The sequence below is a fragment of the Apteryx mantelli genome, chromosome 4 (assembly GCF_036417845.1).
Source record: "Apteryx mantelli isolate bAptMan1 chromosome 4, bAptMan1.hap1, whole genome shotgun sequence".
Taxonomy (NCBI): domain Eukaryota; kingdom Metazoa; phylum Chordata; class Aves; order Apterygiformes; family Apterygidae; genus Apteryx; species Apteryx mantelli.
Genome location: NC_089981.1, coordinates 51585620 through 51602436, shown reverse-complemented (window position 1 = coordinate 51602436; position 16817 = coordinate 51585620). Strand labels below are relative to the sequence as shown.

General features: G+C 44.4%; 1 protein-coding gene across 2 annotated transcripts in view; it reads left to right on the top strand.

Annotated features, from left to right (window-relative positions):
- The window catches only part of GALNT16 (polypeptide N-acetylgalactosaminyltransferase 16), a 73807-nt gene that overhangs the window by 30244 nt on the left and 26746 nt on the right, over positions 1 to 16817 (top strand). For both annotated transcript variants that reach the window (XR_010884020.1, XM_013959555.2), the window contains exons 2-4: positions 4772 to 4947; positions 7964 to 8062; positions 14940 to 15007. Coding sequence is in view for 1 of the 2 variants with exons in the window: in XM_013959555.2 (XP_013815009.2) it covers positions 4772 to 4947; positions 7964 to 8062; positions 14940 to 15007 (343 nt within the window). In the remaining variant the exon portion in view is untranslated. The remainder of the gene's footprint in view (positions 1 to 4771; positions 4948 to 7963; positions 8063 to 14939; positions 15008 to 16817) is intronic.

The following is a 16817-nucleotide window of genomic DNA, read 5'->3' as shown; positions in this document are numbered from 1 at the left end:
TTTTGCACACCTTACTCATGTTAAGTAATGATATCTCACAACCCTTGAAATACGGTTATCCTTTTTGAATTTCACCAACCTGCTGCCACAAAAAATATCTTGGGACCCTGAGTTCCCGAACTGCTCCAATTTTAGTGGCTGTTTTCTCATGTTTGGAGCTGACATGCCTGTGTCTGTTGACAGACACTGACAGTATGCTGAGGTGAATGGCACTATCTATATTATAGCCTTGTTATCTTACTAGTGATCAAGCCTAGAGGAGCATCTCTGATAGTCGAGAAATGAGGCGCTCAAATTTCCACGAACATGCATGGTATTAATTCTTTTTCCTTAATCCCTTGTTTATGACATTAATTTAACCACTTAAATAGTTGATGATCTCTTGAACCATGTTGAAACGCAAATAAGTACATGCTTTCAACATCAGAAGAGCAGCTCAGTCTTCTCACTGAAAGGCTGAAAATAATTTGTACGTGAAAATGAGAAATGGTGAAATGAGATTAGAAAAACATTTACAATATTTCTTGAAATGTTGGTATGTGAATTTTGTTGGAGGTCTCGGCAATGTTTGGGTCAAACTTCAGTTTATGCAAACAGTTTTGCTAATCCCTAGTCTAGACACTCAAATTTCCAGTGCCTATTCATCTTTACTTCAGGTTTTATGTAGTAAATTTTTTTGATCTATCACAGAGCATCAGTCAGAAGGAACTGGGCACTTCTGCTCCCGTAAGTCTCACTAGTAGTTCCAGCCTAAAGTGTTGGGGATATAGGGTGTGCAGCTACCTAGAGAGCTGTAGGGTATGAGATGTCCTAGTGATTTGATAAAATTCTCACCTCTGCACTCAGCTGCACATACTGTGCCTTAAATATAGCCAAAGCTCATATGTGCTTATATTGACTTCTTCCTGAACTGAGAGGTGTTAATGTGAAGGGAGGGGAAGGAGGGGTGGAAGTCAGCCTGCTCACTGCAGTTGGTTTGGCAGGGAACTAGCTACTGTTTCATAGAAAACCGGTGCAGCTCCTGACAAGTATGTTTTGAATTAAGTGATAAATGTCCTATAGTCAAACATCTAAATTCCAGGAAGGAGTCTGATACAAGTCTATCCTTAAATATTTTTTTCATGTTCACTTTGCCAGGCTTCTTTGTAGCAGTGTGGGCTCCACTAAGTATGATGTTTGCTGACCTCTCAGTATCAGACTTTGCTGTTGCGTTGTTTCATGAGCTGTAACACCTAGGGCTTTTCTGCAGAGTTGCTACTTTGCTGTTTCTTCAGTGTTTTAGATTAGTGCAGTCCTGCTGAACTGTAGTAGTTTGTGGTGCCTTTATTGAATTGCATTTATTGTTTTCAGACAATTTTTGTGTTGAGATAATTTTGAATTCTAATTCTGTTCTCCACTGTGTCTGATGTTCTTCCTGGATTTCCTGTGGATTTAATAAACATGCTCTCTATCTCAACATCCAAGCCATTTATGAAAATGCTGAATAGTGCTGGATCCAGAAAAAACCTTGAAGACCTGCATTCACCATAGCCTCTCTCTTCTGATAGTGAACAGTTGGTAGCTCTGCTCTGACTATGGCTTTCCATCCAGTTTTCTGATTGGAAATCTGAGATTTCCAACCTATTCTACAGTATTTTCATCTAGACTACTTTTTCTCTAGCTTGCTAATGAGAATGTCTATGAGACTGTCTCAAAAGCCTTACCAAAGTCATAATGTGTCATATTTACTGCTTTTCACATCCTTAAGACTGCTTGTCCTGTCATAGAAGAAAATTAGGTTGGTCTGATATGACACAGCCTTAATGAATCTTAGTTGGCTTTTATTTATGACTTTGTTATCGTCTAGGTGCTCACAGATAGTTTGTTTGATTATCTGTTAGTGTGTCTTTCTGGGAATTGAAGTTAGACTGTCTGAACTATAAAATCCTTGAATCCTCCTTTTTTCCTCATTTAAAGAGAGCATGAAGAGATATTGATCGAGATAAAAATGAGAAATGTTCTTAAGTGAAAATTAATTTCTAGTCTTCTTTACTTATAACTCAATTTTTAAAAAGTGATAATGTGAGAGCCGTACTATCCAGATGAATCAGGTATAGTAGTTTAAGTTTAAACATGTCCAAGCCCTGAGGGTGCTCCCAGCCTCCCTGCCCACTCCTGGGTCTCGACCCTGTCCTTGCCCAGACCCCATTTCAGCCTGGCCCGGGGCTGGGTGCCCCCCAGGCTGCCCCAGCTGCCCTGATCCCCTGGGGCGGTGGGATGGGCCCTGGCTGCGAGGGACGGGGAGCCCCCAGCCCCTGCGGGTCCTGGCAAAATGGTTCTTAAAGGTTTGTTGCTGCTTCCAGCACTCTGCACAATGTTCATGGCAATATAAACCACAAGCAGCTGTTAGTTACCTGGGACTTGGAAGACAGAATAGCCAGCAAAGCGCAAGTGAGTGACTGCAAAATATTTAAAGTCACAGAATGAGCTGCGCTTTTGCAACAAATCAGTGTTGTTTCCTAGGGCAGGAGAAAGAAGAGAAATGGAAGCTTAAGTTTGAATTTTTTAATATAAATTAAAAAAGGAGAAAAACATTTCAGTTTTTAGGGATACTAAAAAGGTTCCTCCTACTACTGAAAACACAATCTCAAGGGAGAATTTAAGAAGCAGGATATGAAACCAGCCATACAGATATGGAGTAGTCGTCTGAATCCAGCTAACTGAAGAGAAAATTCAGTCCTGTAGCAGCAGTTACTGCAAGTGGAAGGAAGCAGGACTCCATCCTCCACTGAAATACAGCAGGGCTCTCTCTCTTTGGAGAGAAAGAAAAAAGGTAAAATATTTGCCTAAAATATTATCTCTGTGAATCTTAAACTAGAGTGAATCCATATGCGGCAGTTTAATTATGCTTGTTTGAATAATTTTCTTTGTGCTGAAAATGCTGTGGGTTTTTTTTTCTTATGAAAAGACATTTTCCTTAATTTTATATTATGAGAAAGGGAAATTTGAGCATCAGGCTGACTTTGGCTGTAGTAGCACAATTTTCTGAGCCTCTTTCATTTTTTTTCTCTTCATTCATTTTCTCTCCAAATTAAATAGTCCTTATCTTTAATTTTCTCTTTATCCCTCAATAACTTCTGTACCTTTCCTTTTTGTGCTGGATCCTTCCAGAGATTGGTTTGACAAAACTTGCACTCTGACTATGACTGCTGAGTTATCATTGATTTCATATAATAGCATTTATAATAGTTTCAATTTTCTCTGTCCTATTCTCAATGCACTCTATCTGCTATATTTTCCACCTCTGCGGACTGAGCACAGGGTTTCATTGAGCTGTCCGCAGTGACACTCAGAGCCTTAACTTGAGTGGTCACAGTTAATTTAGAATCCATCACTGTGCATGAGTAGTTCAATCTATTTCTTCTAATGTTCATTACCTTGCACTTGTCTACACTGAATTTCATCTGCCATCACCTTACCCAACTGTCTAACTCTCTTAGAACTGTCTGAACTACCGAGTAGCACTTCTCAGGGAAAGCTGCAGAGATATTTCTTCTTCTAAATATTCTCCTTCTTCAGGAATTTGCTATGGCACTAGGGCTCTGAGTTGTTTCACACCCCATTAAGATAGCAATTCAGCTCAAGCAACCTTGTGTGATAGTGGGGACCAGTCTATGGTCTCTTGTCCTCCAAAACTCCTAAAAGGAGCCTTATAGCAGAGAGAAACATAATCAAGCCTAATATTAGAGGGAATCCTAACTATTTTACACAGAAGGATCTCAGGGTTGGGGGATTGTCTCGCACTTTGGATTGAGGTATAACTGTGCCAGAATCTGATCTTTCCAGCAGTTTCAGAGAGCTCCAGCACTCCTTCATACAAGGCTGAGGGCATTTTATGGCTCTTGCATGATTTAGTCTGGCAAACTGCTGCCATAGATGATTTGTTCTGGTTGAACTACTTTTATTGTATAAATAATCCTAATTATTTTATAGCAAGTATTTTACTGATTTTAGGTTGTTTCCAACCAAAATCGGAATTCTAATAGAGTTCAGTGGGGCTAGAAATGTGACTTTCCTCCCTCCCAGGGGCTCTAATCAATGGTTTTTGAGTGTTGGTGTTGCACTGACTCTGTAGCCTTTGAAAGAAAGCTAAAGAAATGTGGAAAATACACAGAAGCAGGATGATCAAGAAGTCTTCAGGGAGAAGAGAAAGGATAGGCCAGTTGTTCAAGGTCTTTCCTGGGACTGGGGACAATCACATGCAGTTTTCAACTCTGTCATGGACTTCTTGTGTGAGACTGGCCAAAGCTGGGCAAGGCACAGCTGGGACCTGTAAAATCAGCTGTGCCTATGTTTGTATGTGATAGTTGTTAACAAAAGGCTGAAACTGTTTTTCCTCAATGTATTTCAACACTGGTTGAAGGCTGCTTTCAAACCCATGTTGCCTGGAAGGGTTTCCAAATGCCTGCAGTCTAGCATGTCGTGTATAACAAATGCTGAAGAGAATTTGGCTCCATCTGTGCTATCAGCAAAACAGTTTTTATCCCAAGCTGAGTCGGTGGGGAGAGCAAGGCCTGTAATTTTCCTGGGAGAGGGCGATTATAACATTACTTCTGTGAGGGTTTCCTGCTTTCCATTCCAAGTCCTTGCCTGTCCTGCCTTCCTCCACTACCTGAGTCTCTTCCAGACTTGTGGCAATTGGCCTGCCTTGATGTACATGTGTCTGAGCTTATTATGAGTGTCTAAACAAGTCAGCTGCTCTCCCTGATGCTGATGCTTCTCTCTGCTCTAGATGACAAGGGCTCCCCAAGGAGAGAAGAACAGCTGGAGGGGTTTTGACGAAAAGGCTTACTTGTCTTCAAAGCTGCTGAAGGCCGGAGAAGACCCCTACCGCCAACATGCTTTTAATCAGCTAGAGAGCGATAGACTCAGCAGCGATCGGCCCATTCGGGACACCAGGCATTACAGGTACCACACAGGCCTTGTTTGGTCCAAGCCCCAGCCACTGCTTGGCATAGGGAGTCCAGTGGCCTCCTGTGTTGTTCTGCAATGTTAAGGAAGGGCAGTTTGGGTTTTTCTTTGGCAGGCTCAGTCCATTGCTTCACTTTGTTTCACGGTTAATCTGGAAGGGTCTCAGATGTGCAAAGAGATCCCTGACTAATTCAGCCCCACCTTGTTGCTTTTCTAGCATTCTCTTCTCCCAGCCTAGCAATGGCTTATTATTTCAGCTTTTGAGTTGCAGCACATCCCCTCTATTGCAGATCAAATTGCTCGACTGGCAGCTGTTTTCTGCAGAACTCCTCTCTCACTCGTGGATTTTCAGTGTCCTCTGGCCTGGCCTGCAAGTTGCATAGTTGTTGCAGCCTTGCTTTAGCTGCTGTGCTTCTCAGCAGAAGCCTGGGCTCTCTGCAGCCTATTTGGTGCATTCTTTCTGTCCTGAGCGTTACAGTTTGGATGAGTGCTGCTGAGGTAGGGATGAAACTAACATGATTTTAATATTCATGCAGTGAATATTTCATGGCTTGCAAAGCGCTCATCGCTCTGCCCTTGTTTCACCGGGGGTGAATTTATTCTGCTGACTAAATTTATCCTTAAATTGCTAGTAGTGCTCGTGTAATTATCTTGTAATTTCTGTAGCACATTTCACCTGGAAGGATAACACTGTACCTTGAAAACTGTAGGTTTCATGGTGATAGTATAGTGTAAAACAGCCTACTTGAATGGAGAAAAAATAGGAGCACACTAACCATGTCTGAAATGGTGATCTGTCTGGGCTGGAACATAGACCCTACCTAGCATTGTACAGCAATGCCTCACAGCTGCTGGAAATGGGAAACCTGTCATCTAACTTGACTGGAACTGTGAAGGGATGTCAGGAGAAATGAAGCTTTGTGAGCCTGCCAGCGCTGACAACCATCAGGGTGCTTTGTGAATGCAAGCAGTTGGGACTTTGGTTGTGAGATGAAAGTCTCGTGCTCCTGTCCGCCCAGCAGAGCACTTGAGATTGGCTCGCTAGTGACTTGGAGCAGTGCCATGTCCTATGTTACTGACAACTCTCCCTGCCATGCAGAACTGCTGTTTTCTGTTAACCTGCTGTCATGTTCTGACCTAAAAAACACCCCTTTCAAAGGTGTATTATAATTTATTTTGACCTGTGATCTGCAGTAGCACGCAGAGCACACTTGTGAAAAGCCCCATCTGTGTACTCACACTGCAGTGCACAGTCTTAGTCTGAAGAACAACATGTATATGATTTCCTGGAAAGGTACAGCCATTACAGGCCCTAGTTTTGCAAGGATTCCCTTTAGCAATGGGGAGACTTTGAGCAGATAATCAGAGCAGATAAATCTATTCCCATGTTCCTCCCCTTTGCAGGGGTAGCAGTGTGGGAGTGGGGGAACTGTGTTTGAATACCTTGTCTTGTAGCAATCTTGGAATGGATGCTAGGATGGCTCAGAGCTGGTACCAGTTATATGTGGTTTGAGAAAGCCCTTCCTTGTGTCATGAATTGACCTGGTCCTGAGTTTAAGGACTAGGGGGGTCAACAGGTCACTAACACATCACTTTTCTCCAGCATACAGACAGAGCTTGGGCATACTTGAGTTGACATCCTACAAGCTCCTTTTGACACAGCACGTAGGTGTTCCTTGATCCAAAAGAAAGAGACCCAACTTTCAAGCACAAACTTCTTTCTTGTCCTCTGTGATGCTGTAGTAATGCTGAGATCTTGGGATCTCCTCCCCAGATAACACATACACCAACTTCTTCTGCTTTTCCAATTCCTGTTGCCTTAATAGGTTTTATTGTTTCTAAGTCATGGAGTTATTTTGAAGCAATAATAAATGTGATATGCCTCGTGCCTGGTCTCAAGCTTTCCTCTTTGGCCTTTATTGAGGCTTCTTTATATGTTTGAGAATTGCAGTAAGATGCTGCTCTCCCCTTAATAAAATATTGCAATGAAAAATATTAATAGCTTAGAATAGTCATAAAACAGTAGGATTGAATGTGGTTATAAAAAAAAAAAAAAAAAGTAACAGTTTAGTAATAGTCATAAAAAATAGTAAATGTGGAAGTAAAATAGTGGTTATAAAGTCATGAGAAATGAATTGTATTCCCTCCCGGAACTGATTCAGTCTAAGTGTGGCCTTGGGCAGTTAATACCAGGTCACAATTCCAGGGATGGATTCTTGATCAGACAGGGAATGAGTGCAGACTGATTGCTATTTGTCACTGGCTGAAAGTTAACAAGAAGGCAGAGTCTGGAGGACATCATCAGCCCGAGTCTGCCATTCCTAGTATTTACCTGAACTGAATCCAGGATGCAAGTCCGGGAGTTCTCCTCCCAGAATCCTTCTTCTCCACAAGGCTGAAAGAAGCCCTGGTGCAGGCTGATCCTGAGTTATCCATGGTTCTGAATGCGTGAATGAATGGATATACCTAACATTACAAAGCCAGGCGAGAAGGAATTGTTTTCATTGCCAGCAGAGGTGTTAGCATTCAAAAGAGAAGCCACTGAGCCTGAGCACCTCTCTAATGCAGGTCACAGTACTAGATAGCATTTTCCTCTCCTGTAAAGCCTTTATACACCAATGCCTGAATCTACAAGCTCCATGCATCCCTTAGTGTGTGCATGTCCTATGCATGAAGAAATGATTTTACATGAATTGCTGGCAAATCCAGGGAATAGAATCCATGATGAATCTTTGTCCTCCATGCAAACACACATTCTCCTCAGCATGCTGCTTTGAGTTTAGGTATCAGGACTGCCAAACTTTGCCTTTGAACAGGCACCAGTCTTCTATCTCATTGTTCTATTTAACTCCACTGATCTTTGTGCAGGAGCTGCCAAGGCCTTCCTTGCTGCATCTCCGCTGCACTGTTTTTGGCATATTATTTTCTCCTACTTCAGAAATTCTAGGCACATTGCCCCAGTGACTGCTGCAAGGAGGTGTTTGGTTTATGCTTTTCCTCCCCCATGTTGCAGGTGCACCTCTGTACGCTATGACACAGACTTGCCAGCTACGAGCCTCATCATCACCTTCCACAATGAGGCTCGCTCCACGCTGCTGCGCACAGTGAAAAGGTGAGTTCAGTGAAGGGTACAAAGCCTTTATGATGGTACCCAAAAGGACACTGGTGGGGGGATTAGACATTGTCCAGAGACTGGGTGAGAAAAGTGGCTTCATTCCCCCAAGTGCTTGTGATCTGTTCTCCAGCTGGCCCACAAGGACAGGTCAGGACCTGGATGAGTGGGACAGACATATCTTCAAGGACAGAGCATATCTGCAAGGAGCAGCTAGATAGACCCTGTGGGGGATCATTAGCAGCAGGAAAGAGATTGTTGGGCCTTCATCCATAGACAGAAAGAGTCTGATTATGGCTTGGGAGAGTGAGGAAACAAGAGGGGACACTGGGCTACTAGCGGCAACTAAGGGAAGGAGCTTGGGAGGGACCTCGCTCCGCAGGCAGGAACAGGCATCTGGTTCCCTGCAAGGGCACGTGTTACAGGAAGGAGTGGCCCCCAACAATAGCTGGGGCCAGTTCAGTGACAGCAGGAACATGACCTCCAAGTCTGTAAGTACTTTCAGGAAGAAGGTGATGGTTTCAGAGTCTGGTAGAAAGAGAGCCCTTGTGGTTTGAGCAGATGCTCAGTCACTTGCTGGTAAACAGCCAGTGAACCTAATGGCCCACTAGATCCTTCCTGGGGCTTTGTGCACAGACCCTACCAAACCTACAGGACCTTTGCTACCTTGTATTTGTGGCTCCTCATATCTGAGTATCAGTAGTGCCACAACTAACCAGGTAAATGTGTGGCATAGGGCCTGACAGTATCCCCAAGCAGATGGGAACATGCAATTATCTGCACCACAAAGTAATGTTCCATCTGTGCCTTCCCCTCCTTGTTACCCCTACAGAACCTGGGGAGGCTCTTTTCCTTTTAATTTTTACAAAAACATGCCCTCTGCCCTCTCTGACTCTTCAAATAGTTGCTCAAAGGTCCCTGAAGCTTGCAAGGAGGTCCAGGAGCAGCCTGTGGAGGCTGAAGGAAGAGCAAATTGCTCAAGTGGAAGGTTGAGCTGATAGTACTGCTAGCCAGAATGCATTATTCATCTTCACTGGTTCTTCCCTGTCAGGTCCTGTGGACTTACAGAAATGTGCTTTGTGAATAAATAAGCATTTCAAGTTGGCCTCGTGGCTGGAAGGCTGGTTTTCTGTCTGCCAGGTTTGGTGCCACATTGTTTCCAGAAACCTGTATGTACTGCATTAACACATTTTGCCTTTTTACCTCTCTCCTTTCTTTTTCATTTGAACCATAAAATGAGTTCTACAGAGCCACTGCTCAGAAAATGAGCAGATTTACTTGGAGCCATGGTGCTGCTAGGGCAACAGCAGGAGATTTCTGCTGGTTACATCATAGGTCATACAGTAAATGATTAGGTGCTCAGAAACCATGATAGCAGGAACTTTAAGAAAATCTCAAGGCAGCCAGTTAAATAGCCAGATGCCACAATAGTTAAAATGTTGAGAAGATGACATTTAGAGCAGCAGTAACCTATAGAGGGAGAAACTAAAATTCAGATCCTTTGGAGATGATGTGTATTAATTAGCAGATGAGGGTTGCTAATGCATTAACAGGCCAGGCTTGCTGGGGTGTTGGATCTAAACAAATGCCACGCTCTCAGAATCACACAGAATAGTTGAGGTTGGAAGGGACCTCTGGAGATTGTCTAGTCCAACCCACTGCTCAAGCAAGGTCAGCTAGAGCAGGTTGATCAGGGCCATGTCCTGTTGGGTTTTGAATATATCCAAGGATGGAGATTCCACAACCTGTCTGGCTTCTCTCCTCCAGAGTCCCAGATCCCTCATCCTCTCTTCTTATGTCAGGTGCTTCAATCCCTCAATCATCTTAGTGATATGTCATCCAATATGTCCATGTATTTCTTGTACTGGGGAGCCCAAAACTGGATACAGTACTCCAGATGTAGCCTCACCAGCCTCAGATGTGATCTCAGCTGGTCTCTGAGGTTTTCTGCAACTCAGACCTCTCAACAGAGCCCTTGAAAGGGGGACGACCCATCTGTTCAAGTTGATCCCTTCGATGCTGCTGCCATTGAAGGAGTACACTTGTGAGGGACCTGGTGTGCTCCACTGTAAATGATGGGCTGGTTGATATTTCCTCCCTGGTCTCTGGCTACCACTGGAGTCTTTATTGCCAAATGGTTTGCAGCCAGTGCACCCAATGTACTCCTTGCTTACATCAAATGTCAGAAAGATTTTCCCTGATTTATAGCTGTCTGACTAGGGATCATAAAGGCTGAATTCTTCTTGGGTTCTAACAGTATTTGTAATGTCACGCAACCAAGTGTTGGCTGGTAGCCTTGTCTTTTGAGGAACAGGAGATTTGACACCCATACACAAAGGTGAAGGCTCAGGTCATGGCTATCCTGTTAGAAGAGGCATGGGGCTGAGTCCTGACTGCAGGCTGACAGTGCTGTTATGAAGGGAGCTGAAGATTTCAGGGTGTTCTTCAAGACAACATCTTTAACCCCAGAGTCCTGTCTTTCAGCAAAAAATATCTGAATGTGCCAGGCTGAGTTATTGCTGTAAGAATAATTGTTGCTGAATTCACCTACACAGTCAGTGTACCAACCATTTTTTTTACAACCAATTATTTTACAGCACTTTGGGATATGTCAAGTATGAAAGGGACAGGACTGTTCTATTCAGTTTATGGCCTGGTTGCGAGACTGCAGAGGAGCACAGTGATATTAAACAACAGGAGGCATAAAATTGCACTGCCTGCTACCCTGCTGACTAGTTAGGCTTCTAGACTGTCAGTATTTCTACATCCATAACAGCCTCTTTAAGCTAGGTAGAGCAGGATGATTTGAGTTAACCATTTGAGATGCATTTGGTGAAAGTTAAATATGATGCCACTGTTACTATGGACCTTTTCCCAAATTTAGTGATCATAATTATACTATGGGTATGCTATAAGAGGCAGTGGAGGTGAAAGAAGACAGTTGATGAAAATAAGCACCAGTGAGGGCAAAATTTTCTATGGCTGACAATTTTTTCAGAGGCCCAGTCTTCAGAGCTGAGTAGAATATGTGCTGCCAGATGAAGTTTTGATGCTTGAGACCTTTGCAAGCCTGGCTGGTAAGTGCATGAATTTGGGCACTCCAAAATCATCTGTAAAACTGTGGGAAAGTCTAGGAAGAAATACATGAAGAGGGTGCTGTTGTTGAACTGAGCTTGAAGTAAAGCAAGAGGGAGTCTAAATCTGCTCCCCACAGCCAGATACTGTCTCCCCATGTTGTTCAGATGACTCTGCAGGGCAACCCAACTGAGTGGCAATGCTGGCAGGAAAAGGTCTTGGGAAGACACCCAGGGATGAGACTCCTGCATTATGGTCTATTTCATGTTGGTCTAATCTTGGCAGCTGTAGGGCCCAGATCCTGATCTGAAGACACTTCCTGCTAACCAAATGTGTATGTGCACGTGCACACTCTCACACATGCACCCCTGGCAGCAGCTGCTGAACTCTTCCTTCTGCCCTGGGAACTCTGCTGCTGCAGCTGGGTATTAAAAATGGGGGTGATGTGCTGTTATTGCCACTTGGGAGTGGGAGAAGCATCTGGGTATGGGGGGGAGGGGAGTGACTGTGGGGAGGAATAACTTCCCTCCAGCACCCCTCAGTCATCCCTCTTGGTCCCTGGAGGCAGCATGGGCAGGCTGCCCCCCTCTGTGGGCTCCAGCTGCTTTCCTTCTCCACCAAAGGAAGAGGTGAGCGACTGGACCTGCTGCATGGAGCAGACCAGCATGTGAGCCCCTATAGGGACCAGGCCAGCGCACAAACAGGCCATGCTGCCTCAAATGTTGTTGGTCTGATACAGGGAGTCCTTCAGACAAACTTTGCTGGTTTGCTTTCAGTGTAAAAAGATCCAGCAAGAGACTAAGGAGGGGAGGGGAGGGGAAAAATGTGAAATAGGCTGTCCACCAGTAACTGTGAATGTGCCATTTCAAATGGCTCATTGCTAGCATCTTCTGTTCTGCAGGCGATGTCTGTCAGTCAAGAGCTGCTTGTCTGCTTGATGTCACTTCCTCTGCAGGACACACCTGTCACTCTCAAACCAGTTACTTACTTGACATCCCTGTACACCCTCAGAGATAACCATCACTCAAAAGCCATTTTGTGTGATTGGTACGTCTGCCTGATTAGTCATTAAGTGATACCATCACTTCTGCTGTGGTGACCATTCTTGCAGAAGGGAAAATCAACTGCTTTGCTGTCTGGTCCCTTTCTTTCTCTTTGATTTTAGTCAGTATTATGGGTACTGTTCGTCTCTGGATGAAAATGTAAGGTTAGATTTTAAGTCAACAGACTTGATCAGCTGTCAGTGGTTCAGTGCCTATGCAGAGAACCTCTATACATTCTGCTAGAAAGGACAATGTTTAAAACTAGAGCATTTGGTACAGCAATTCACTGCAAAGCTTTACAGAATGGCTTTGACAGTTTAAGTAATAGCAAAAAAGGAGACAATTTCAGAGCAAAGGAGAAAAGAGATGCTCCACTGCTAACACCTGGAATAAGCTGGAGTGTCTGTGAGCTAATGAGAGATGGACAGATCAACAGAGGAGAGAAACTCATTGGCAATGCTGATGTGGTGTGATGGGGCAGAGTAAGGACTCGGATACTGAAAGAAGGAGGAAACTGTAAGAACAGACAAAGGAAGCAAGGAATCCATGAGACAAGGGAAAAAAACTGACATGTGTCTTTTTCTGATGTATAAGGCAATTGTCATTTGGATTTGGAGTCCTAATAATATGTTTTGTGCCCAAGAGTAAAAGATTGTCATGCCAGTCTCTGCACCTCACTGAAAAGAAATACGAGAATTACTGTATTCCCTACTAAAAAGAGAGGGAAATCAAAGTGCAAAGAAGATTAGGTACCTTTCCCAAGGTTTCACAAGTTACTGCAGACCTGGGAGCAGAGCTGGTTATTGAACAATGAGCTGTGAACTCCCCGAGGAATATTTTCTCTCTACTGGGAAATCGGTGGAGAGTTGTGGAAGAGGGAACAAAACACTTCCATTTTTTTCCAGTTATATAGAGTTGGAAGATCTGAAACTTGTGGAGAAAATGTCTGTGAGCATTGCTAATAGAATGCCATTTCACAGCCGTTATACTGTGGAGTGGAGAATGAAGCCTGTCCAAGTTGCTTATGCTCTGCATTAAGTTTGCACAGACAAGAATTTCTGCATGGGGCAACCTTGTCTGTAAAATATTTGGATGATTATGCTGGGAGAAGTTGCAATCTTCAGTGCAAAGAGGAACACTCCCAACACACATACTCCTTGATGCTAAAGGATCCAGAGGGGTAGAAGCCAAGAGAAACAAATGAGATTCAGCTTTGAAAAATGCGGGCTCAGTCATCTAGGGACATATAAGCTCAACATACAAATACTCGCAGGGAGGCATGAAGCAACATAAACCTGAAATAGAGTGGGATGTGATACTGAGCAGCAGAGCAATTAGGATTCTGCAATGTGCTGAAAATTCTCCCAGACTAAGGGAACTTTGGCTCGGTATGCGAAGCCATCACTGATGTTGCTTAGCTAGACAGTAATTTCCTTCTCTATGGCTTTAGTGGGCCATCCTTGGGAATATTGGATTACTCTTGTTGTCTGTTTCCTGTATAAAACAAAGCAAAAAAAAAAAAAAAAGCTAGTAATCTTTCTCTAAATTGCTCAAAATCAGAAGAGGAGGTGCCAATGAAATGAGACAGATTGCTAGAACCGAGAGGACAGTGCCTCTGTTTTTGTTAATATTATAGTTTTCATAACTATCCTCTTAATCGAGGTGCTTAAGCATGACTGATTTTTAGTACACGAATAATCTTGTTGAAGGCAATGAGGACCTGGTCTGTGTATAGAGGCACTGCACAGAAGGAGGCTTGAAGGGGGAGTAACCTGTGGTTAAAGGAAAGCCAGAAAAGGGACTTGAAAAAGGTCATGGAAGATTAATTTGAGCATTTTGATCAAATGGGAGGGACAAAAAGGTCAATGTTTTGAACCCTGCAATAGAAAGGTGTTGACAAGCAAGCAAAGAATATCAGGGAAAGATTTACAGGTCTGCAGGGAATGCTTTGCAAGAAAAGTTTTAAAAGAACAGTGGGTATCTTAAACCACTCTTACTCCTAGACACCAGACTGCACTGATGTCCATGGAGCACAGAAGCTTTTATTCTCCCCTCCTGTGTGTGAAAGCCTCTGTCCTACAGACACAAACCCATTGCAATCCTGAGGGTATTGCAATATACAGCAGGACATAGCCCAAGAAAAGGTCTGTGCTCTCAGAAAGCATAATGGCCAGTTTAGAAGAAGAACAAATAAGCAAAAGAGGAGAGGGAAAAAAAATCCAGAAAACTGGCAACTTCTCCCAAAAAAGGGAATCATTGAGAGAGCTCCTGTAGGGGTCATCTGTGGCATTGAGCCCTGTATGAGGGGCTTCTTGCTGGGGAAAGTGGCAGCTCTTTTTGCACACCCTGGTGGTGGGGAGCTTTGCCTGAGTCTGGCAGGCAGGAATTGCCTCCCAGCTGCCTCAGGGCTGGCAGGGCTGCTCTCTGCTTTGAGGCAGAGGGCATGCCCCAGTCTCCTTTTCTGGCTGCTCCCAGCCAAGTCCTGAAGCCAGCTCTCTGGCTGTGGGTTCCTGCGCGGTTCGGTTCAAACATCCTAGCTCTCTGTGGGTGCTCTCTTTTGGATGCACAGGGAGTTGGTGTTCCTGCCTGTCAGTTAGGATCCTGATGGACCCTGGTACAAGGGCAAGGTTATCTCTTCCGCATTACTGGAGTTCGATATTCCTGCTGTAATACATAGCATAGCAGGTTTGTGTCAGTCCCACTTTGTTGTTATATGGCAACTCACAAAGGTCATCTTTTTCCTCCCTGGGTCACTGCAGCGTCCTGAACCGCACCCCTCCCAGTCTCATCCAGGAGATCATTTTGGTAGACGACTTCAGCTCAGATCGTAAGTGTGGATCTGTTACTCTTGCACTTGTTTCTTGCCTTCTCCTTTCCCTCTTTGTTTGCTCTGTTCTGTTCCCCTCCCTCACAGAGTTACTCTTGTCTGTGTGCAAGAGAAAGGAAAGGGAAAGAGGTTTTTCTGAGTCCAGTTTAGCTTCTGCATATGGCAGAGGCCAGTGCTTTCTCCTCTTTCCACCCCTGCACTTACCTTTCTGTCAGCTTGGCAGTTTTGGCCTGGTTGCCAGAGAGATCTATCTAGTTGTGTTAAACACCATTTCCTGAGCTGTTTAGTGTGGATGTGTACATAGATATGGCGTAAGTGAGTGGCTGTGGGTAGTTACAAACCGAGAGGATGTGATGAAGCCCCCTGAAAACTGCTGCCTGGTGTCCTGCAGGCAGGCCAGGGCTGGGGCTGTCTGCCTGTCTCAGGGTGTCACAGATCCCAGGCATCCTTGAAGGAGACCATATGGGAGTTGTTGCTTCAGGTAGCACCATGCCTTCTCCTGCAGCCTGGCATGAGGCAGGAGTGTCCTGTGCATGAGTCCCGCCAGACCCATAGACTGGAGGTTGGGGGCCCACCTTTGTCCTTACAGTTGCACTTGCTCCTGGCTGCTGTATCATAGTGATGAGGTGGCAGGGCAGAAGACTTCCTGCTTCTCCCGTGATGTGCACTAGATCCAAATCTAGTTGTGTATTGCTTCTAATAATTGATAATGACTCCTTCAGAGCACTTTACAGATAGCTGTGAATGCCCACGTTGGCCTGCTGAGGTAAGGAAGCATTGCTCTCTTGATTTTACAGCTAAATACTTAAGTAGCTTTGGCCCCCCAAAAATTCTTGAAGATGGATCTCGAGACTGGGCACTTAAGTTTCTGAGGACCTCAGGATCTGATGTGGATAAGCTTATTAGTTTCATGAGCCTGAGCACATCCAACAAACAGTCCTAAGTGTCCCACGCTTGGCGCCTGAAAATTCAAATCCAGCCTCAATGGCCAAGTATTCCAGATAGATACTGATGGATGCCTGGGACAAGCACTGCACAGGGATAAGCTAAAAACTCCTATTGAGGCTCCTAAGTCAATAGAAATATTTTCAAAAAGACCCATTCCATGACAACTCCCATTTTTCTCACAGGCAGTAGTGGCATGCTGAATATTTTTGGTCTTACAACCAATTCACTTAGGCACATACATGGAGGCATGGAGCTCTTTAGTAAACGTCTAAGGTCTGACACTTTCCTTTAAAATCTGCCTTGTTTGCTCCAAAGATAGAGAGGGTCTGTGTCAGTGCTGGCAGTTAGTTACAATCAGAATGATGTGCTCCACTCCTGGAGGGTGAATGACTTGATGTGGGTTCCTGTACTTACCTAAAATTGTGACTTGGCCAAGATAAGAGCATTGTCTCCCTTTGTAGCAGATGTCCAGCAAAATCTCAGTAGTTTTTAATCAAGAGCACCTGCCACTTCATTTGGATGGTGCAGCAGCTGCCAAAGTGCCCACACAAGAGCAATATTTCAGATTGCCTGTATCCTTGAAAATGGAAATGCTTCTGCAGAAGCATGCCAAGAGATGCACTCTGGCTGATGGTCTTTGCACTCTCTCTGGAGTGCTGAGTCTGTGGGAGGATGCCAACAGGAAAGGGGGTGTGGGAAACATGAAAAGGAAGGCGGGATAAACATAGGGGATGGAAGGGCCTGGTGGAACAGAGGAAGTGCATTTTGTAGGAATGCCACATGTGAGTGTGCAGCCTTGCAAAGTTGTGTGACCTGGTGGTCATTGGTACAGCTGGGCTGGACCCAGTAGCCATTGCTCTCC